General features: G+C 50.1%; 1 protein-coding gene across 18 annotated transcripts in view; it reads right to left on the bottom strand.

Moving 5' to 3' along the window:
- Window positions 1-22,413, bottom strand: part of SMARCA4 (SWI/SNF related, matrix associated, actin dependent regulator of chromatin, subfamily a, member 4) — a 100,922-nt gene that overhangs the window by 48,768 nt on the left and 29,741 nt on the right. For all 18 annotated transcript variants that reach the window (XM_054463906.2, XM_063657815.1, XM_054463910.2 and 15 more), the window contains exons 8-16: window positions 22,208-22,381; window positions 19,192-19,365; window positions 17,808-17,975; window positions 17,644-17,694; window positions 10,995-11,125; window positions 10,757-10,814; window positions 6,115-6,236; window positions 3,608-3,758; window positions 1,030-1,193 (exon numbers count right to left, since the gene is read on the bottom strand). In XM_054463906.2, coding sequence (XP_054319881.2) covers window positions 1,030-1,193; window positions 3,608-3,758; window positions 6,115-6,236; window positions 10,757-10,814; window positions 10,995-11,125; window positions 17,644-17,694; window positions 17,808-17,975; window positions 19,192-19,365; window positions 22,208-22,381 — 1,193 coding nt within the window. The remainder of the gene's footprint in view (window positions 1-1,029; window positions 1,194-3,607; window positions 3,759-6,114; window positions 6,237-10,756; window positions 10,815-10,994; window positions 11,126-17,643; window positions 17,695-17,807; window positions 17,976-19,191; window positions 19,366-22,207; window positions 22,382-22,413) is intronic.

The following is a 22,413-nucleotide window of genomic DNA, read 5'->3' as shown; positions in this document are numbered from 1 at the left end:
GGAGTTAGGGGCTGCGCTCTAGGGCCAGACCAAATGCTATGCTGAGGTTTGGCCAATCAGATCAGATTAACCCCCAGGCCGGTGACTGTCTGCGTGCTGGACATGTGACTTGAACTAGACCAGTAAGAGCCAGCCCTGGGGCTTTCTGGGAAAACCCTAGGCAGGTCCCCCTTTAGGTGCAGGGGCTGAGCTGGGTAGAGAGATGTGGAGAGAGGTGGGCAGGGGGGCGGACTCTGTTTGCAGGAGAAAAAGGCTGGTGGAGCCAGGCAGTGGCAAGTGAGAGCCTCTCAGGGTGTCCAGATCCCACCATGCCCAAGGACCTGGGCCACGCTGGGATGTGCCCGAGGGCTCTGGTGGCCCTAGCAGGGCACTGCACAGTGAGGAAGTAGAGACTGTTCAATGGAGCCTCAATGGCCTCACCCTACTTTTCTAGTGGGAGGTTCTTGTCTCCTGCAACTCCCCTGCATGGACTTTGCTGGTTGTGGGACTTGAAAAGGACACCAAGGACATCCCGGGAGAGGGACCCCAGGCCTCCCCAGGGGTGGAGGGGATGCGCAGTCATGCCCCCACTTGATCCGGGACCCAGAGGCAGAGGCTGTGATGGGTGCAGCTGTGCACAGCCCCGAGGCTGGTGGAGCAGTCCTGAGCCCCAGCAGCTCAGGATGCGACTGTACCTGGAGACAGGGCCAATACAGAGGCAATGAAGTTAAAGCAGGCCATTAGGATGCGCCCTCATCCAACCTGACCCATGTCCTTCTAAGAAGAAGAGATGAGGACATAGACACGCACGGAGGAAGGACCACGTGAAGACACAGTGAGACACATGTAAGCACGTATCCCTGCAAGCAGGAAGAGAGGCCTGAGGAGGAAGCAACCTGCTACACCTTAACCTTGGACTTCTGGCCTCCAGGAAAACAAATTTCTGTCCTTAAGCCACCTCGTTTGTGGTATTCTACTGTGGCAAACTTAGGAAACGAACACAGGAGTGTGTGAGCGGCGTGCGGGGTGTTGCTGGCACCGGGTACTCACGAGAGAGGCACGATGATGAGGAAGGGCCCGTTGATGCGTTTGTGCTCCATGAGGTACGTGATGAGTGCGATAGTCTGGATGGTCTTCCCTAGGCCCATCTCGTCAGCCAGGATGCCGTTCAGGTTGTTGTTGTACAGGGACACCAGCCACTCCAAGCCTTTGATCTGCAAGGACAGACGCGGCCACGCCAGGACTGAAGGCCGGGTCAGACACCAGAGGGTTCTCCCCACTTTAGAAAGTCAGACACCACCAGCCACGAGTTCTGCTTAAGCCACATCCCACCCTCTACTGCCTTTACCAAGGATTTTTCCTCTGAACCAAACTGATTCTTTATCGCTTAGCCTCATCCTTAGCAATAACGTCTGTGAAGCTGCAGGGTGACTGTGCTAACGATGGACATGTGTAACATTTCTAATGCACATCTCAACAGCTCATTCCCAACTGTTACACTGTCTGCCTGTCCATGCCCCACACAGCACACAGGAAAAGCCTGCCCACACCACGGGACACTTGCACTCAGGAAAGCACGAGGGCTTCAGGGCGACTTGGTGAGGAATTCACTGCCTGAACATCATTTCAAGATTAAGGGAGGGATTTCCAAAGCCTGGGAGCTTTCTGAAATACAGGCCTTAAACAGAAGACTACTTGCAAACTGAAGATAACGTCATGAAGGAAAATTTGGAAATTTTCATAATGGATTGAAGAAGTAAGTTGTGGCCAAGTTCTAATTCATTTTTTTTTTTTGAGACCGAGTCTCACTCTCACCCAAGCTGGAGTGCAGTGGCCCGATCTTGGCTCGCTGCAACCTCTGCCTCCCGGGTTCAAGCAATTCTCCTGCCTCAGCCTCCCAAGTAGCTAAGATTACAGGCATGCACCACCATGCCCAGCTAATTTTTTGTATTTTCAGTAGAGACAGGGTCTCATCACGTTGGCCAGCCTGGTCTCAAACTCCTGACCTCAGGTGATCCACCCGCCTTGGTCTCCCAAAGTGCTGGGATCACAGCTGTGAGCCACTGCGCCTAGCCAAGTTCTAATTATTTTAATTGCATGGGACTCTTGGAAAATTCCACTAACCATGAGATTTGCCTTTGTTCCATTATTTATAGAGATGGGGTCTCGCTATGCTGCCCAGGCTGGAGTGCAGTGGCTATTCACAGGGACTATCTCACTACGGATCAGCACATTAGTTCTGACCTGCTCCATTTCTGACCTGGGCAGATTCGCTCCTCCTTAGGCCACCTGGTGGTCCCCCACTCCTGGAAGGTCATCATATTCACGCTGAACTTAGTACAGACACCTGATCAACATAGGGCGCTACAGCTCAGAAGTCCTGGGTTCGGGCTCTCCTCCCACCTAAGCCGCCCAAGTATCTGGGACTACAGATGTGTGCTACCACCCCCAGATAATTTTTAAAATATTTTTGTAAAGGCAGTGTCTCACTATGTTGCCCAGGCCCATCTTCAACTCCTGGGCTCATGTGATCCTCCCATCTCAGCCTCTTAAGTAGCTGGGACTATAGGTGCATGTGCAGCTTTGAATGTTGATATTAGCACAAAAGGTTTAAGAGCTGTCTTAAAGAAAGTAGGGGCTGGGCACAGTGGCTCACATCTGTAATCCCAGCACTTTGGGAGGCCAAGGTGGGCGGATCACCTGAGGTCAGGAGTTTGAGACCAGCTTGGCTGACATGGTGAAACTCTGTCTCTACTAAAAATACAAAAACTAGCTGGGCGCGATGGCGCGCACTTGTAGTCCAAGCTACTCAGGAGTCTGAGGCAGAAGAATCACTTGAACCCGGGAGGCCGAGGTTGCAGTGAGCCGAGATTGCGCCATTGCACTCTAGCCTGGGCAACAACAGAGAGAGACTCCGTTTCAAAAAAGAAGAAAAGAAAAGAAACCAAATTGAAAACCAGAGAGACCTGTTCTTTGGTTGGAGTTGTGCTGGTTGCCTTGCGGGGCCTTGTAATGAGCTTGGGATGGCGGGCCGCATTAAGAGCATGAGCAGCTCTGTTTCTTGACTGTCCCAAGTCAGGCCCAGGTGAAGAGCTTCAGAGCTATCAACTTTTCACCCACACACAGGACCTGCTACCTCATCCCCAGAAGAAAGAGCGGAGTCCAGGGCTGCCGGCTCCTAGATCTAAGCTCCTGATGCTCACCGTTTCACACCACACAGAGCTCAGGTAACCTGTCCTGAGCATGCAGATGCCCAGATCTGAGCTCTGGCCCTGGTTGAGCCCTACACACGGTGCGATGCTGAGGAGGTGCTGCACTTCTCTGCTCCTCAGGTGGACCCGTCTCCTCTGTGAGGCCACTGGCGTGCAAATCGCTCCCACTCTGCCTGGCACATCAGGCACCCAGTAGACACTGACTTTCTGCTGTTGCACTTCCTCCTGGCAGCTAACCTACCAGACCACATCTCTGCTTTACACATGGGGAAACCCAGGCTCAGAGGGGAAGAGTGCATTGCCCACAAAGAGCAAAAGGTGAACTCAGGTCTGCCTGAGGTCCGAAGCCCGCACCACCTGGGAACACCTGCACCGAGGCAGCTACGTGGCGGTGGCCTCCCCACTCCCTACCTCACCTGGTACTGTTTGAGGACACCATTGACCATAAGCGCTGACTGCTTGTCCACTCTCTCAGTGACAGCGTGGGCCACGGCATAGTAGGACTGCAGGCCACGTGCAAGGGCCTGGGACACGCCATACTCATCATCGACATCTTGCTTGGCGTTCCTGGGAGTGAGATGGAAGTGCCGGGTAAGGACACACGTTCCTATCTGTGACAACGTGCTCGCTCCTGACACAAGCTCTGTGGAGTGGCCCTTTCTGCTGAATGACCTGTGGCCAGCACTGTAAGACACACAGAGGTGCAGCCGGACAGTGTGAGGCCAGGCAGGGCAGCCTGCACTAAGCCTGAGGGGCCCAGACTGGACTCCTGGGAGCTCTGGGCCCTGATTGCATCACCACAGAGCAAGAATTCTATCACTCTGATGGGCATGGCGGCTCATGCCTGTAATCTCAACACTTCGGGAGGCTGAAACAGGTAGATCCCTTGAGGCCAGGAGATCGAGACAAGCCTGGCCAACATGGTGAAAACCCATCTCTACTACAAAAAACAAAAATCAGGCTGGGCGCGGTGGCTCAGGCCTGTAATCCCAGCACTTTGGGAGGCCGAGGTGGGTGGATCACCTGAGGTCAGGAGTTCTAGACCAGCCTGGCCAACACGGTGAAACCCCGTCTCTACTAAAAATACAAAAATTAGCCGGGCGTGGTGGTGGGCACTTGTAGTCCCAGCTACTCGGGAGGCTGAGGCAGGAGAATGGCATGAACCTGGGAGGCGGAGCTTGCAGTGAGCCGAGATCGCGCCACTGCACTCTAGCCTGGGCGACAGAGCAAGACTCTGTCTCAAAAAAAAAAAAAAAAAAAAAAAATTAGCCGGGCGTGGTGGCGCATGCCTGTAACCCCAGCTACTCAGGAGGCTGAGGTAAAAGAATCACTTAAGCCCGGGAGGCAGAGGCTGCAGTGAGCCGAGAGATCGAGCCACTGCGCTCCAGCCTGGGTGACTGAGCAAGACTGTCTCAAAACAACAAACAGAATGCTGTCACTTGCCACAGCACAGAAAGACACTCTGCACATAGCCAGACGCTGATCATCATAGAACCCACCCTTTCTAAGAACAATTCATGAGCCTAAAGGTGAAAAGAAACACAGACTGAACAGGTTCATACAAAACCATAACTGTTAAAACTTAGACAATTTGTAATCTAATCTGAATGCTTTTCTTTTAAAAAGTAACTTTGGCCAGGTGCGGTGGCTCACGCCTGTAATCCCAGCACTTTGGGAGGCCGAAGTGGGTAATCACGAGGTCAAGAGATCAAGACCATCCTGGCCAACATAGTGAAACCCCATCTCTACCAAAAACACAAAAATTAGCTGGACATGGTGGCCCGCGCCTGTTGTGCCAGCTACTCGGGAGGCTGAGGCAGGAGAATCACTTGAACCCACGAGGTAAAGGATGCAGTGAGCCGAGATCGCGCCACTGTACCCCAGCCTGGTGAAAGAGCAAGACTCCATCCCCGCCCCCCAAAAAAAAAAAAGTGACTTTTAGCCACTTACATTTTTTTTTTTTTTGAGATGGAGTCTCCCTCTGTTGCCCAGGCTGGAGTGCAGTGGTGCTATCTCAGCTCACTGCAGCCTCCTCCTCCTCCTCCTCATTTCAAGTGATTCTCCAGTCTCAGCCTCCCAAGTAGCTGGGACTCCAGGTGCACGCCACCACGCCCAGCTAATTTTTGTATTTTTAGTAGAGATGCCGTTTCACCAAGTTGGCTAGGCTGGTCTTGAACTCCTGACCTCAAGTGATCCACCTGCCTTGGCCTCCCAAAGTGCTGGGATTACAGGCCTGAGCCACCACGCCCAGCCCTCACTTGCTTTTTAACAAGATCCATTAATTCCTAACCATAAGCAATGATGAGATTAGTGTGTTAACTGTGATGTGTTACAGGAGCAAAAGATGAGAAATATAACCTAAATGCCTGTCACCAAAGGGCAGCCTACGAAAATGAGAATATAATGTGATGCAGTATGACACTGCACACTGAGGACCGGACTGGAAGCACTCTGCACGGACACAGGATGACCTCCGAGAGGGAAGGTTCAGTGAAAATAACAAGGTGCACACCAATGTACACTGGAGATATGTATGCAAATGAAAAGACAAAAATATGCACATTTTGCTTGCTAATGCAGACAGCATCTCTGGAAGATGACACACGAGGCTGGAAAGTTTCCCCAGGGAGGGTAGTGGAAAGGGAGGGAGCCGGAGAGCAGAAAACGGGGGGAGAAGGGCTTCTCCCGCACACCTGACCGTACCTCGTAAGCATATGGTGAAACATGCGAATGCATTTGCTCTATTAAATCCCTATAAAATACATGAAATGTGAAGTAAATAAATTTGGTCTCTGTGGTTCCACAGTAGCAGCTGGCTGGACAGTGCTGAATGTCAGCTAGGGATGGCTGGGATTCTAGCCACTCCCACCAGCGCCACCTCACAGGAAGCTGGCACAGAACAATGTGTGTCGGGACCCCTTACTCAATGATGTGCCGCGCGTCCACCTCAGAGACGTCATCGCTGTCTGGATCTGGAATCTTCTTCTTCTCCTCCACGGGCAGGGTGGGAGGCTGTGCTGCCTGCGGCTGCTCTTCCTCCTCCTCCTACCAAGAGACAAGCCCATGTCACCTCAGTTCATCCCCCAGAGAAGGGGGACGGGACTCCCATGGGGAGAACACAGTTTCAGAAGCAAGTGATCTTCTTACAGCCCTCACCCCCTCTACCTATCCTGGAATGTGTGATGTTTGTTATTTACATCTTCGTTTTAAAATTATGTATTTATTATTATTATTTTTAATATATGGGAGTCTCAATATGTTGCCCAGATGGCTTTGAACTCCTGAGCTCAAGCGATCATCCTGCCTCAGCCTCCCCAGCAGCTAGAACTACAGCTATGCACCACCATACCCAGCTCAAATGTTTTAAATTTCTGTAGATATGCAGTCTCGTGACATTCCCCGGGCTGGTCTCAAACTCCTGGGCTCAAGCAATCCTCTCGCCTCAGCCTCCCAAGTAGCAAATGCCACCACACTGGCTACATCTTTTTTTTTTTTTTTTTTTTTTTGAGACGAAGTGTCACTCTGTTGCCCAAGCTGGAGTGCAGTGGCGTGATCTCAGCTCACTGCAACCTCCGCCTCTCAGGTTCAAGCGATTCTCTTGCCTCAACCTCCCAAGTAGCTGGGACTACAGGCACGCACCACCATGCCTGGCTAATTTTTGTATTTTTAGTAGAGACGGGGTTTCACTATGTTGGCCAGGCTGGTCTTAAACTCCTGACCTCGTGATCCGCCTGCCTTGGCTTCCCAAAGTGCTGGGATTACAGGCGTGAGCCACTGTGCCCGGCCCAGTAAACCATTTTTGGTTTCCCCACCACAGATTCCCGACACTTCCTTTATTTTGTAATTGTTGAGATGGGGTCTTGCTCTGTCACTCTGGCTGGAGTGCAGTGGTGCTATCTCAGCTCACTGCTACCTCCACCCCCTGGACTTAAGCGATCCTCCCACCTCAGCCTCTCGAGTAGCTGGGACCACGGGCGTGCACTACCAAGTGTGCACTACCACACTTGGCTAATTGTTTTGTATTATTCGTAGAGACAGGGACTCGGTATGTTGCCCAGGCTGGTCTCAAACTCCTGAGCTCAAGAATCTGCCTGCCTCAGCCTCCCAAAGTGCTGGGATTACAGGTATGAGCCACCGCACCCGGCTCCAACACTTCTTTTAAGGCTATCTCAGGGTATTCTGGACTTTCGTTACTAATTAGAAGTAGACTCCATATCCCTCCTACCCCTGTTATACAATGAACATGACACGTCTATTCTCTGCTGACCTACTAAAGCAGTTTCTCAGTTGATTCTCTTGGATTTCCTAGGTATTAAATATCTTAGAGCCCACCATCACCCCAGCTAATTTTTGTATTTTTCAGTAGAGACAGGGTTTCGTCATGTTGGCCAGGCTGGTCTCGAACTCCTGACCTCGGATCATCCACCCAGCTCGCACTCCCAAAATGCTGGGATTACAGGCGTGAGACACCGCGCCTGGCTTTAAATATCTTAGAACCAACTTTCAATATTTATTGCTTGTAATTTACTTCTAGCTTTACTGACAAGTCTCAACCATCTACAATATGTCTGATAACACTGGCGACAAGAAGCATCTCAGTTTACTGCAAGTTATCTACAAACTTGTTTAAGCATTCACTTTGCGTCATTTAATGGCTTTCCAGCCTTTACTGGGATTTTGCATAACACATATTGATAACACAGACAAGAATGCATTTCCTTATCTTAAACTATTCTTGTATTGCCATTTACATCCTACAAATACAACACAGTTGATTGTTCCCTCATCTATAATGGAACAGCTACAAAGCTTTAAAAATACGATCTGTAATTAATCTGCTAAATAATTCCAGTGAAAAGCCAGTGGGATTTCCCTTAGGTCACAAAAAATGATTTTATAGATCACTTGGAATAAACAGGTGGTAATAACACCGACATTTTAGGCAAGAAAATCAGAGCTGCTACAGACATGCTGGAATTAAAATAGGAGTGAGACTTTCAGCTAAACCCAAATGAGGAGGTGGGCAAATTTCCTCCCCAAAAGCAACCATAAAGCCGGACAAATTGACAGAGTGAGCATTTCAGAGCTCAGCGAGTTGACCAAAGGTCTACTAGAATCATTGAACCTTAAAAAACTGAACTTCAGGTGGGCAGAGTGGGAGTTTGTAGCACTTTTACTGTGGGCCACTTTCATCTCTTCTGCCTCACAGCTCCGGACACACGAACGTCTTACGGCTGGAGAGCTGCAGGCCATGAGGCTCGGCAGGGAGGTGGAAGGGGCTCAGTCACTTGTAGAAGGAAGCAATGCCCACGCCCAGTGGCACTGCTAATGGAGGTGAGATCAGCCACAGTAGGGAAAAGCGTATCACTGGCTGAGGCTGAGTCTGTGCATATGCAAACAGACGTCAAAGGGCCCAGCAAAGCGTAAGTGCCAGGGAGAACCCGACAATGGCCCAAATGTGGAATGCATCTCCTCATACAACTGAACCATTAGCAGGAGAAACAAGGCGCGGGTCTGAGCACAAACTGTGCCCAATCTTTGGATGACCACTAAGTGACAAAGAAACACTGCCTGCCCCTAAATGAACCAGGAAAAAAATCACGAATAAGATAAAACCAAAAAATGTTTAAAAGAATTGAGGAAATACAGCAGAGGCTACACACACTGCGGGAACCAGATTTCACAGACTTAGCCCCAGGAAATTACTAAACAGACTAGACGCCACCACAACCTCCCAGAGTTTTAAAAGTCAGACCCCAGGGTAGCTAAAGTACGCTTCAACTAAACATGAAGAGGTAAGCAAAAAAATAGAAGAGGCCAGGTGTGGTGGCTCACACCTGTAATCCCAACACTTTGGGAGGCCAAGGCAGGAGGATCACCTGAGGTCAGGAGTTCGAGACCAGCCTGACCAGCATGGTGAAACCCTGTCTCTACTAAAAATACAAAAAAAATTAGCTGGGTTTGGTGGCATGCACCTGTAGCCCCAGGAGGCTGAGGCAGGAGAATCACTTGAACCCGGGAGGCAGAGATTGCAGTGAGCCGAGATTGCTCCACTGCACTCCAGCCTGGGTGACAGAGCGAGACTCTGTCTCAAAAAAAAAAGGCACTATAAAAATAAAAATCTAGGAAAAAAAAAACATTAAACACAAAAGGCAGTAAAGGAGGAACAAAAACAGGAGGCATAGAAAAGAAATAGCAAATGTAAGCCCAATCATATCAGAAATTACAGTAAATATAAATGGGCTTAGAAACTCAGTCAAAAAGCAGTCACTGTCATACTAGCTGAAAATGCAAAACCCATATGCTGTTGTAGATTCAAGTTGAAAGTAAAAGAAGGGAAAAAGATGTACCATGTGAACAATAATCATAAGAGGGTTAGAGTGACTACTCTAACACAGAACAGACTTTAACGCACTGGTTCGTGCCTGTAATCCCAATACTTTGGGAGGCCCAGGTGGGTGGATCGCTTAAGGTCAGCAGTTCGAGACCAGCCTGGCCAACATGGTGGAACCCCATCTCTATTAAAAATATTTTTTAAATTAGCTGGGCATGGTGGCGGGCGCCTGTAATCCCAGCTACCCAGGAGGCTGAGGCAGGAGAATCACTTGAACCCGGGAGGCAGAGGTTGCAGTGAGCGAGATCGTGCCATTGCACTCCATCCTAGGCTATAGAGTGAGACTTTGTCTCAAAAAAAAAAAAAAAAAAAAAAAATCGCCAGTCAAGAGTTCAAGACCAGACTGGCCAACATGGTATAACCCTGTCTCTACTAAAAATACAAAAATTAGCCAGGCATGGTGGCAGGTGCCTGAAGTCCCAGCTACTAGGGAGGCTGAGGCAGGAGAATCGCTTGAACACGGGAGGTGGAGGCTGCAGTGAGCCAACATTGCGCCACTGCACTCCAGCCTGGGCAACACAGCAAGTCTCCATTTCAGAACAACAACAAAAAAATCACAAGTCGGACATGGAGGTTCATGTCTGTAATCTCAGCACTTTGGGAGGCTGAGGCAGGTGGATCACTTGAGGTCGGGAGTTTGAGACCAGCCTGGCCAATATGATGAAATCCCATCTCTACTAAACATAAAAACATTAGCTGGACATGGTGGCAGGAGCCTGTAGTCCCAGCTACTTGGGAGGCTGAGACAGGAGAATTGCTTGAACCCGGGAGGTGGAGGTTGCAGTGAGCTGAGATTGCACCAGTGCACTCCAGCCTGGGCGACAGAGCAAGACTCCCCGTTTCAAAAAAAAAAGAAATGGGCAAATGAGGCAGACCATTCCCAGAGAAGGGATGCCAAGCACCCGAAATGCAGCCAGTGTGAAAGAGAAAATGAGTCTTAAATTTTATGTAATGTGACTGATTTAACTTAAAATGGAAACGGTCATATGTCGCCAGAAGCTGCCCTACTGGATACCACAGCTCTAAAGCACCGACTTCAGGCAGGCCTGGGCCCTGCTGTTCCCCGCCCCACAGGATGCCCAGCCAGGCCAGGAGAGGGCCACAACACACAGGGTGGAAGTCACTGCCAGTGGGCACTGAGAGCCTCGAAAGCCAGGAAATGCACTCTTACCTCTTCCTCTTCTTCTGAGCCACTTTCTTCACTATCAGACCTCGGAGCTACTTCATACCTAGAAAAAATATAAGGGCTTTCATACAAATCTGCTCAGAGCCAGCAGAATTCTCTTTCTCTACCAAACCTGCCAGGGATTCAAACAGAAGTAAAATTGCCCCTGGCTGCCACCTCCCTGGAACAAGGCCCACCGAGGACTTGGATCCCCACTGCATCTGGAATGCGAGGCCCAACTCACCCCGGGTTCATCTCGAGCCAGGCCTCCAGCTGCCCGGCTTTGGGGGCATCTGTGCCTGTGAGGATCTTCCCGCTCTCCACATGGATCACCTTCACCGGGAGGTCGCTCATCTGGCTGGTCTCGTCCAGAGGCTGAAAAAGAGTCATTCGTGTGACATTGAGGTTGCAGGGCCTCCAGACCAAAGGCTTACAGAGGCCAAGGTGGGAAGCACCCACTCAACTGTCTGCACAGAAAATGGCAGGCAAACACGGCTAGTGGTGGTGAAAACGCGCAAACCGTATACTCAGTAATCCAGTAAAAATATATAACCCATCAATCTTGGCTGACACTTGTTTCTTCTTTTTTTTTTTTTTTTTTGAGACGGAGTCTCGCTCTGTCACCCAGGCTAGAGTGCAGTGGCGTGATCTTGGCTCACTACAACCTCTGCCTCCTGGGTTCAAGCAATTCTCTGCCTCAGTCTCCCAACACCCGTTTCTTTAAGGTAACTGGCATATACATTGTGATTTTCAAATAGTCCAGACACTCATAGCTGAAAATTCAGGCCGGGCTGGTCTCGAACTCCTGGCCTCATGTGATCCACCCGCCTTGGCCTCCCAAAGTGCTGGGATTCCAGGCGTGAGCCACTATGCTCAGCCCATTTTTATTTATTTTTTATTTATTTATTTTTTTGAGATGGAGTCTCACTCTGTTGCCCAGGCTGGAGTGCAGTGGTGTGGTATCGGCTCACTGCAAGCTCCACCTCCCAGGTTCATGCCATTCTCCTGCCTCAGCCTCCAGAGTAGCTGGGACTACAGGTGCCCATCACCATGCCCAGCTAATTTTTAGTATTTTTAGTGGAGACAGGGTTTCACTGTGTTAGCCAGGATGGTCTCGATCTCCCGACCTCGTGATCTGCCCACCTCGGTCTCCCAAGGCCCATTTTTATTTTTTTAACGAAAACTGAAGAGCATAATGTGGGCTCTCCCCATTCTTCTGTCCTCCAGCCTAAGTTTTTCTCTTCACAGTTGTCCACTGGTATCAGTTTCCTGTCCATCCTTCCAGATCAATTCCATGGATAAGAAACAAGGACTTAAGACGTTTTCACTTTCTCCCTCTTTTTTACACTAATGGTTATATAATTTACGTTCTTTGGACCTTGATTTTTTTTCCCCCACTTATACTCTATTTGTAGACTTCATCAAGGGTCTTCATTCTTTTTTGTTAAAAAGCTAATTGAAATATTTCAAAAATAATTCCTCTTAGCAACAAATATGAAACTCCTCCTGTTGAGATTCAATGGATAAACATTTTCTCCCTCATTGATTCTTGTATATTTCCTAGAGAAAACTTCCACGATGGGGAAAAAGTTCTTGGTTTAAATTTTGGTTTTCATCTTCCAGGAATTTATAACTACCTGCAAAACTGCTGCGCTCATAGTCCACACAGCGGAGGGATATCAGTCTCTACGCGCTAAAAGCTCACCCACAAAGCGGCCACCACAGAGGGTCACAGCAACCTCTTACCCCAACAATGGGCTCTGCAAGCTGCCTCAGTCAGGGACTTTCAACTCCACATCCTCTCTGGGATCACTGGGAGGAGCGGTCAAAGATGCCGATTGCTGCATGCCTCCCCCACACCCAAAATTCTGATTGAACTCCTCTGGAGTAAGGCTTGGGCATCCTTGCTTTTTTAAATTTTTAATTTACTTTTTATTTTTTGGAGACAGGCTCAGTACCATGGTTATTCACAGGTGTGATCACAGCCTCAAAGCCCTGGGCTCAAGTGATCTGCCTACCTTTGGCTCCCAAGCAGCTGGGATCACAAGTGCACACCTCCATGCCCAGGTAATTATTTTATTTTTTGGAGAGACAGAGTCTCCCTATGTTGCCCAGGCTGGTTTTGAACTCCTGGACTAAAGCAATCCTCCCACCTCAGCCTCCTGAGCAGCTGCAACGACAGGCACACGCCTTCACGCCCAGCTACTACTTAGAAAAAGGTCCCCAGAGGATCACTTGAGCCCAGGACATCGAGGCTGCAGTAAGCCATGACCTCACCACTGGACTCCAGCCTGGACAACAGAGAGACCCTGTCTCAAATAATAGTAGTAATAATAATAGAGAGCTCCCCAGATGACTAGAACACACAACAGAGGCTGAGTACCACTGGCCGAGAACAAGGAAAACCCACAAGCAGCAGCTAGTGCCGGTGCCTGTTCTCAATACTCCACGGGACAGGCAGCCACAGCAGGACTGAGCACAAGCACTCGCTTCATGCACTTTCCCACTTCATGACTTTTTTTTTTTTTTTTGAGACAGAGTCTCACTCTGTCGCCCAGGCTGGAGTGCAGTGGTGCGATCCGCCTCCCGGGTTTAAGAGATTCTCCTGCCTCAGCCTCCCAGTAGCTGGGACTACAGGAGCCTGCCACCACGCCCAGCTAATTTTTGTATTTTTAGTAGAGACACGGTTTCACCATACTGGCCAGACTGGTCTCGAACTCCCGACCTCGTGATCTGCCTGCCTCGGCCTCCCAAAGTGCTGGGATTACAGACGTGAGCCACCGCACCTGGCCCATGACTTTTTTCTTGAGTCCTCCAGATGGCTCCAGAACTGTGAGACAGAACTGGCTGACAGAGAGAGACCCTGTCTCAAGTAATAAAAAGCTCCCCAGGCTGCAATGCAGTGGTACAAACACAGTACACTGCAGCCTGGACCTCCTGGGCTAAATTATCCTCCCACCTCAGCCTCTCGAGTAGGTGGGACTACAGGCGTGCGCACCAAGCCTGGTTAATTTTTTGTAGAGATGAGGTTTCACCATGTTGCTCAGGCTGGTTTCGAACTCCTGGGCTCAAGCGATCCACCCACCTTAGCATCCCAAACTGCTGGGATTATAGGCATGAGCCACCACGCCTGGCCCAAAGTAACTTCTTTTTTTTTTTTTCTGAGACAGAATCTCGCTCTGTCACCCAGGCTGGAGTGCAGTGGCCACGAACCTGGCTCACTGCAACCTCCATCTCTCAGATTCAACCGATTCTCCTGCCTCAGCCTCCCAAGTAGCTGGGACTACAGGCGTGTGCCACCATACCTGGCTAATTTTTTGTATTTTTAGCAGAGACGAGGTTTCACTATGTTGGCCAGGCTGGTCTTGAACTCTTGACCTTAGGTGATCCGCCTGCCTTGGCCTCCCAAAGTGCTGGGATTACAGGCGTGAGCCACCGCACCTGGCCCCAGTACCTTTTGAACACAGTATTTGGAACACATATCCTGAGGTAGAGGAACTCTATAAATACTGAACTCTAACTAGGAGACTTCTGCATAGAGATGTCCATTAGCACTTTGGAACGTAGTTTCTGTGTATTCTAGAATGCAGCAGGTAAGTAAGCCTATTATTGCTAATGGAAATCAGGTTCCTGATTTCAGAATTATGGAAAGGCGGAAAGGATAAAATTAACCCTCTGCTGTTGGATTAGAATTGGAGGTGTCAGTATAACCTCAAGATTTTTTTTGCGTGTGAGATAGGGTCTCACTGTCTTCACCAGGCTGGAGTGCAATGGTGAGATCACAGTTCACTACAGCCTCAAACTCTTGGACTCAAGTGATCCTCCCACCTCAGCCTCTCGAGTAGCTGGGACCACAGGTGCATGCCACTACACCCGACTAATTTCTAAAATTTTTTATAGAGACAAGGTTTTGCCATATTGCCCACACTGGTCTCGAACTCCTGGGTCAACTGGTCCTCCCATTTTGGCCTCCCAAAGTACTGGGAATACAGGCATGAGCCACCATGCCCAGCCACAAGTTTTAATATATACAAACAGCAATGCAGATGAGTATGTGTACACACATCTATTTCCCAGATCTGGCTGCTCAGAGGGCCTAGAAGCAGTGATGGCCCACTAGCAGGAAGCACCCCCAAAGTCAGATCTTGGCATGTAAATATTCTTCTGTAATAAAACGAAATACAGCCAGGCACAGTGGCTCATGTCTGTAATCCTAGCACTTTGGGAGGCCAAGGCAGGTGGATTGCTTGAGCTCAGGAGTTCGAGACTAGCCTGGGCAACATGGTGAAACCCTGTCTCTACAAAAAAATACTGAACACTTAACCAGGCATGGTGGCGTGCGCCTGTAGCCCCAGGTACTCCGGAGGCTGAGGTGGGAGGATTGCTTCAGTCCAGGAGGTTGAGACTACAGTGAGCCATGACTGCACCACTGCACACTCCAGCCTGGGTGACACAGGTAGACCCCGTCTTGACAAAAAAAAAAAAAAAAAAAAAAGGGAACCAGGACTCCCTGGAGAAAGAGCTGGCTCCAGGAAGCTCAGGCAGGGAAAACAGAAGAAAAGTCTGATGAGGAAGGAAGTGCTCCAGGAATGGTGGGCACATACCAAAAGTGAACAGGAGCCAATGGCAAGGGGCTCCTACTGGCTAAAGCTAAATGACCAAAAGAAATCATTTTAAAGGATCACAATCCATTTACTCAACTAAACAAGAATCCATAAGTCTACACCAGGGGTTGGCAGACCATGGCCACAGGACTAACAGGACCAAAGAGAAAGATTTTCCTACTGTAGAAAAACAAACAAATCAACGCAGAAACAACCATGGAACTAAAAGTCACCATCCTGTAGCCATCACAGCAAAAACTGATACAGGCGGGAAAAAAAAAAAAAAAAAAAAAAGATACTAAAAGGAGTAGCTGGAATTCTGAGGAGTTACAACATAGTTACGGAGTCTCAAGTATCTCCCTACAGGGTACTTACTGATTACAAAAGAAAAAAACAGTAACTGGACAGTGGAGATCCCTTGGCAGGGGTTCAAAGTCAGCATCATCAGTGACCTTATTTGCTAACCTCTGCCATGCACTCTCGATGTGACACCCTGAGAGGGACCCAGGGCCATGTTGGGTCTGCCTGCCAGAGACACATAACCCAACTCTAACCACAGGAACATCAGACAAACCAAAGTCCAGGGCCACTGGATGACACAGCTGGCCTGAAGCTAAGCCTGGTGGCTCACGCCTATAATCACAGCCTTTGGAAGGCCGAGGTGGGAGGATCACTTGAGCCCAGGAGTTCAAGACCAGCCTGGGCAACATAAGACCCCATCTCTGCAAAAAAACAAACACACACACACACACACACACACACACACACACACACACACACGGAGCTCTTTAAGACTGAAGCTGACTAAAGGGACCTCCACTAAATGTGACCCGGGATTCTCTGCTGCTGTGAAGACAACTGGAAAAACTGGCCAAACCTCATATAAAGGCCTGTAGATTGGATAACGGTGCTGTACCAATGTTCACCTCCTGTGTCCGTCACCTCGGTACAGTGTGCAGAAACAACCTTGTCTTTATGAAGTAGATAATGAATTACATGGAGATAAGGCGCTGTCATGTCTGCATTTGACTCTCAAAGAGTTTAGGAAAAAACATAGGTGAAGGCCAGGTGCGGGAGCTCATGCCTATAATCCTAACACTTTGGGAGGCTGAGGCAGGAGGATGCCTGAGCCCAGGAATTGGAGACCAGCCTGAAAAACATAGGGAACCCCCGTCTCTATAGAAAATAAATTTTAAAAAATTAGGCCAGGCGTGGTGGCTCATGCCTGAATCCTGGCACTTTGGGAGGCTGAGGCGGGTGGATCACTTGAGGTCAGGAGTTCAAGACCAGCCTGGCCAACATGGTGAAACCCCGTCTCTACTAAAAATACAAAAACTGGCTGGCCATGGTGGATCAAGCCTGTAATCCCAGCACCTTGGGAGGCCGATGTTCACAAGGTCAGGAGATTGAAACCATCCTGGCTAACACGGTGAAACCCCATCTCTACTAAAAACACAGAAAATTAGCCGGGCACGGTAGCGAGTGCCTGTAGCCCCGCTACTCGGGAGGCTGAGACAGGAGAATGGCGTGAACCCAGGAGGCGGAGCTTGCAGTGAGCAGAGATCGTGCCATTGCACTCCAGCCTGTGTGACAGAACGAGACTCCATCTAAAATAAATAAATAAAAATAAAATTAGTTGGACGTGGTGGCGGATGCCTATAATCCCAGCTACTCAGGAGGCTGAGGCAGGAGAACTGATTGAACTCGCAGGGCAGAGGCTGCAATGAGCCAAGATTGCACCACTTTACTCTAGCCTGGGCAAAAGAGCAAAGCTCCATCTCAAAAAAAAAAAAAAAAAAAAAAAAAGAACTTAGCTGGGTGTGGTGGGGCATAACCGTAATCCCAGCTACTCGGAAGGGTAGGATCACTTGAGTCCGGAGGTCAAGGCTGCAGTGAGCCACGCGCCACTGCAATCCAGCCTGGGTGACAGAGAGACCCTGTCTCAAAGAAACAAAACAAAACACAAAAACGTGAAAATGGAGACTCTGGGTGAAGAACACACAGGACATCTCTGGATGGTTCTTGCGCCTCTCCTGTAAGTCGGACGTTACAACAAAGTAAAACCTGAAAGATGAATCCTGTGGCACATGCATAGAAAAAGGTCTGGAAGAAAACACAACGTGTGGGATGTGGGGGTGGGTGGCATGGGCGTCAGAGGACACCCTGGGATTCTCACCATCATCATATATCATTGTTCGTAATTTTAAAAGAACATAGGTTTTAAAGTCTGAAACAGACCAACGCCTTAGGGCTAGCTTGGTACTTCCACAAAAAACCCTGCTTCCTCACCTCGCCATCTGGCCCGATGGCAGGCGTCTGTCCTTCTGCATTTTCTGCCTTCTGGAAATAGAGAGAGACAAGGTCAGGCCCTGACCCGCCAGGCTGAGGCCACACACGTGAAGACGGCTGCTCCTATCCCACCCGCGGCGGGCGCCATGCCAGGCCCAGCACACCTTCTTTTTCTTTTTCTTCTTTTTCTCCTTGGCGACCTGGGCGGCCTTGTGCTGCCGCACCAGCTCCGTGAGGTTAGCCACGTACTCGTCTGTCTGCTGCAAGAGGTAGGCCAGGCGCTTGTCCTTCTTCTGGTCGATGAGCTTGCGGTACCCCTCCTCATCTTCAGCCTACAAAAGCATGGGGGTTACTGCAATGTGGTGGCACAATGTGCACGTCTGTGAGCACCCATGGCCAGTCAATCCAGAGGCGCACTGAGGGCGTGCGTGGCTCATGCGGGTGCCGTGCCACCAGCCCTTCACACGGCAATTGACTCCTCATTCAGGAATCATTTCCTCAAAACCTACCAAGGGCTAGGTTCCAAGGGCACCTGCTAGGCAGACGGTCCCGCCAGGAGCCATTTACAGAGGCCATGAGCCAGTCCTACCCACTCTGTCCACGAAACACACCCCAAACCCAAAGCCTTCTCTCTACCAAGTCCAAGGTGCATCCCTCCCACCAACTCCTACAGCAGCCCCCCACCTTTCTAAGAATACATCAAATCACATCACCCCACAGCCAAAACCCTCCCAGGTGAGGCTCCCCTTCATGATCAGAACTCAACCCAGAGTCGTCCCAATGGTCTGAAAGGTCCCACGTCCCACCTGCCCCTGTAAGCTCTGACCTCACCTCCTGCCCCACACGACACTGTTCTGGGAGCCCAGGGCTACCGGCTGTCCCTGGCACATGGCTGCCTGCCACCTCAACCTTTGTCCGCACTGCCTGGGGCTCCTCCCCTGGGTCTCTGCGTTTGTGCATCAGGGCCACCCTTTGGGCCTCTGTTCCGAGGCTTTTACCTACTACCCTGTCCCTCCCCTTCCACTCCACTCCCCTCTTCACTGTAGCGGTCACCATCCACTACTCTGTTTGCTTCATTCGCGTATCTGCCCCTCAAGCACAACCAGGAGCCCCCCCCCGACAAGGGCAGGGGCCATGTCCCCGTACACAGAGCAGCACCTGGCCCAGAACACGCTGCCAATATCTGTCCAACCAGCGACTCAGCCACAAATAAATGGTCAGAGATGTTTATGCTAGGGGTGGGGGGTCTCGATCACACCACCTGGCTCTCACAGAACGAGGGAAGGGGGCACCACCTCCATTTTCCAGAGAACACAGAGGAGCCGGCTAAGTGGCCTGAGGTCACACAAGTCATTCTGATGATCAGAGGAATCAGCAAATATCCGAGCCCAGGACTGACTCCCAAGCCCGCGCCTGCTCTTTTCCCTCCGTCCCACCTCTAACTCCCAGCTGTGAAATGCCTTGGCGTAACCCTGGGGAGCGACCCCTGGAGCCCGCAGTACCAGCTACACGTGTAGAAGAGCGCAGGTCAAGAAGGCAGGACCATACCATGAGCCTCCGCATGCGCTCCTTCTCGATCCGCTCGTTCTCTTTCTTCTGCTCCCGCTCTGTGTTGGCGTGGTACGTGGCCACTGCCTTGGTCAGCTTCTGGATTTTGCCTGTGACCGATCTGTGATATTCCTTGAAATCCTTGGCATGCTGGAGAATGCTATTGAGGTATTCCTGCAGGAACGCACAAAAGAGAAGGCTGACCCTTCAGCAGTATGGCGGACACATCTCCCCGCAAGGCTTGTTTAAAACCTAGAATATTGGCCTGTAATCCCAGCATTTTGGGAGGCAGAGGAGGGCAGATCACGAGGTCAAGAGATCGAGATCATCCTGGCTAACACGGTGAAACCCCGTCTCTACTAAAAATACAAATAAAAAAATTAGGGCTGGGCGCAGTGGCTCACGCCTGTAATCCCAGCACTTTGGGAGGCCGAGGAGGGCGGATCATGAGGTCAGGAGATCAAGACCATGGTGAAACCCCATCTCTACTAAAAAAAAAAATACAAAAAATTAGCCAGGCATGGTGACGGGCGCCTGTAGTCCCAGCTACTCAGGAGGCTGAGGCAGGAGAATGGCGTGAACCCGGGAGGTAGAGCTTGCAGTGAGCCGAGATTGCGCCACTGCACTCCAGCCTGGGCGACAGAGCGAGACTCCGTCTCAAAAAAAAAAACAACCAAAAAAAAAAAAAAAAAAAACTAAGCACTGGCAACTGTGGGTGGGAAAGGCCCTCGAACACAGCAGGTAGGCACACAGGGCAGTCGACTTGCAGGGCAGCGTGGCACCGATATGAAATGTCTCAAAAATGCTTCCAACCCTCCACCCAACTTATTCCATCACTACAAATTTATTTTAAGGAAATATCAGAGACCAGCGTCAAAATGTTCAAGCCAAGAATTCCCGTCCTAGCACGATTTTTAATTTTCAAAAGCTGAAATATGCTGCATGTCCTCAAACAGGAAAAAGGTGACATAAATGATTAGATCCTGGACACACTGAAATGGAATAGTGTAGACATCAAAAGTCATGTTTCCGTAATACTTAAAAACAAAGCGATGTGGCCAGGAGCAGTGGCTCACACCTGTAATTCCAGCACTTTGGGAGGCCAAGGCAGGCAGATCACTTGAGGTCAGGAGTTCAAGACCAGCCTGGCCAACAGGGTGGATCCCCATCTCTACTAAAAGTACAAAAATTAGCCAGGTGTGGTGGTGCACGCCTGTAATTCCAGCTGCTCAGGTGGCTGAGGCAGGAGAATCGCTTGAACCCAGAAGACAGAGGCTACAGTGAGTGGAGATCGTGCCACTGAACTCCAGCCTGGGCAACAGAGTGAGATTCTGACTCAAAAAAAAAAGCAAAGTTTTAGAAAAAATTTAAAAAGGGCTATTTAACATTGTATTAATATACAAGAGAAAAGGCTGAAATAATATTAAAAAAATGTTGGCGGCCAGGAGCAGCAGCTCACGTCTGTAATCCCAGCACTTTGGGAAGCCGAGGCAGGCAGATCACGAGGTCAACAGTTTGAGACCAGCAGCCTGGCCAACATAGTGAAACCTCATCTCTACTAAAAATATAAAAAATTAGCCAGGCGTGGTGGCAGGTGCCTGTAGTCCCAGCTACTTGGGAGGCTGAGGCAGGAAAATCGCTTGAACCCAGGAGGCAGAGGTTGCGGTGAGCCGAGATTGCACCACTGCACTCCAGCCTGGGCAACAAGAATGAAACTCTGTCTCAAAAAAACAAAAAAACAAACAGGTGTGGTGGTGCACACCTGTAATCCCAACTACTCGGGAGGCTGAGGCAGGAGAATCCCTTGAACCCGGGAGGCAGAGATTGCAGTGAGCCAAGATCATGCCATTGCACTCCAGTCCGGGTGACAAGAGCGAAACTCCATCTCAACAAAAAAAAAAAAAAAAAAAAAAATGTTGGCCAGGCACGGGGGATTATGCCTGCAGTCTTAGCACTTTGAGAGGCCAAGGCGGACAGATCACTTGAGGTCAGGAATTCGAAACCTGCCTGACCAACGTGGTGAAACCCCGTCTCTACTAAAAATACAAAAAAAATGTTAGCCAGGCATGGTGGCAGCTGCCTGTAATCCCAGCTACTAGGTAGGCTGAGGCAGGAAAACTGCTTGAACCCAGGAGACGGAGGTTGCAGTGAGCCGAGACTGCACCACTGCACTCCAGCCTGGGCGACACAACAAGACTCTCCATCTCAAAAAAAAAAAAAAAAAAGTTAACAGAGATTGCCATGTTGACTGTCTAGATTATTTTACACTACATCAATAAGATATTAATTATAGAAAATGTCTAGAAAATCTATAAATGACCAAATTAGCACAATCATCCCCAAATCCTTACTTGATTTTAGATTTGAAGATTTCCGTCTTACTGATTCATCTTGGGAAACCCTGAGTCAGATCACTCCCTGCGCTGCCCAGAACCCTCTATGGCTCCCACTTCACTCAGAGCAAACGCCCAAATCCTCCATGCAGCTCACAAGGCCCTGCATCACCTGCCCGTCACCTCCCTGCGCTCCCCTCCTCCAGCTCTCCCCGCCACTCACTCTTCTCTGGCCACATGCAGTTCCTTGCTTTCCACAGAAAACACAGGCACATTCCAGCCCCAGGGCCCTTGCACCTTCTCCTTTTCCCAGAAAGCTCTTTCCCACAGATCTGTGTGGCTCCCTCCCTTGGGGGTCTGCCCAGATGTCACCTCCAAAAGAAAGAACTCCCCCAACATCAGGTCTACAACAGCCCGTTCCTTCCTCTCTACCCCGGCTTGATTTTTCTTTGTGCCCTGTCACCTTCCAGATGTGCTACGCGTGGATTTCATCACTATCTTCTCCCTACCATTGGGTTTTTACACCAATACGCTCTCAGTGCCTAGAATACTGTTACGATGAGCAAAAGAGAGAGACAAGCAGCATGTTTAGGAACAAAGCAAACAGAGCCCCATGGCAACTGCTGGACAAGCCAGGCAGCCAGGTGGGCAGGCTGCAGGGCCTTGGGGCCACCGGGGCGTACCTGGTGTTTCTGCCGGCGCTTGCGCTCCTGCTCGATCTTCTGCTGCTTCTCCAGCTTCTCAGTGATGCGCGCCTCGCGCAGGGACTGGCGCTTGCTGCGCTTGTAGGCCTTAGCATTGAGGGCTGTCTCCAGCGCTGTGTCCCTCCGCATGCACACCACCACCTCCTGGCGCAGCTATAGGAGGGAAGAGGACAAGCCCACGCACT

The sequence above is a fragment of the Pongo pygmaeus genome, chromosome 20 (genome assembly GCF_028885625.2).
Source record: "Pongo pygmaeus isolate AG05252 chromosome 20, NHGRI_mPonPyg2-v2.0_pri, whole genome shotgun sequence".
Classification (NCBI taxonomy): domain Eukaryota; kingdom Metazoa; phylum Chordata; class Mammalia; order Primates; family Hominidae; genus Pongo; species Pongo pygmaeus.
The sequence above is the reverse complement of the archived record's forward strand: the minus strand, read 5'-3'. Positions and strand labels throughout refer to the sequence as shown.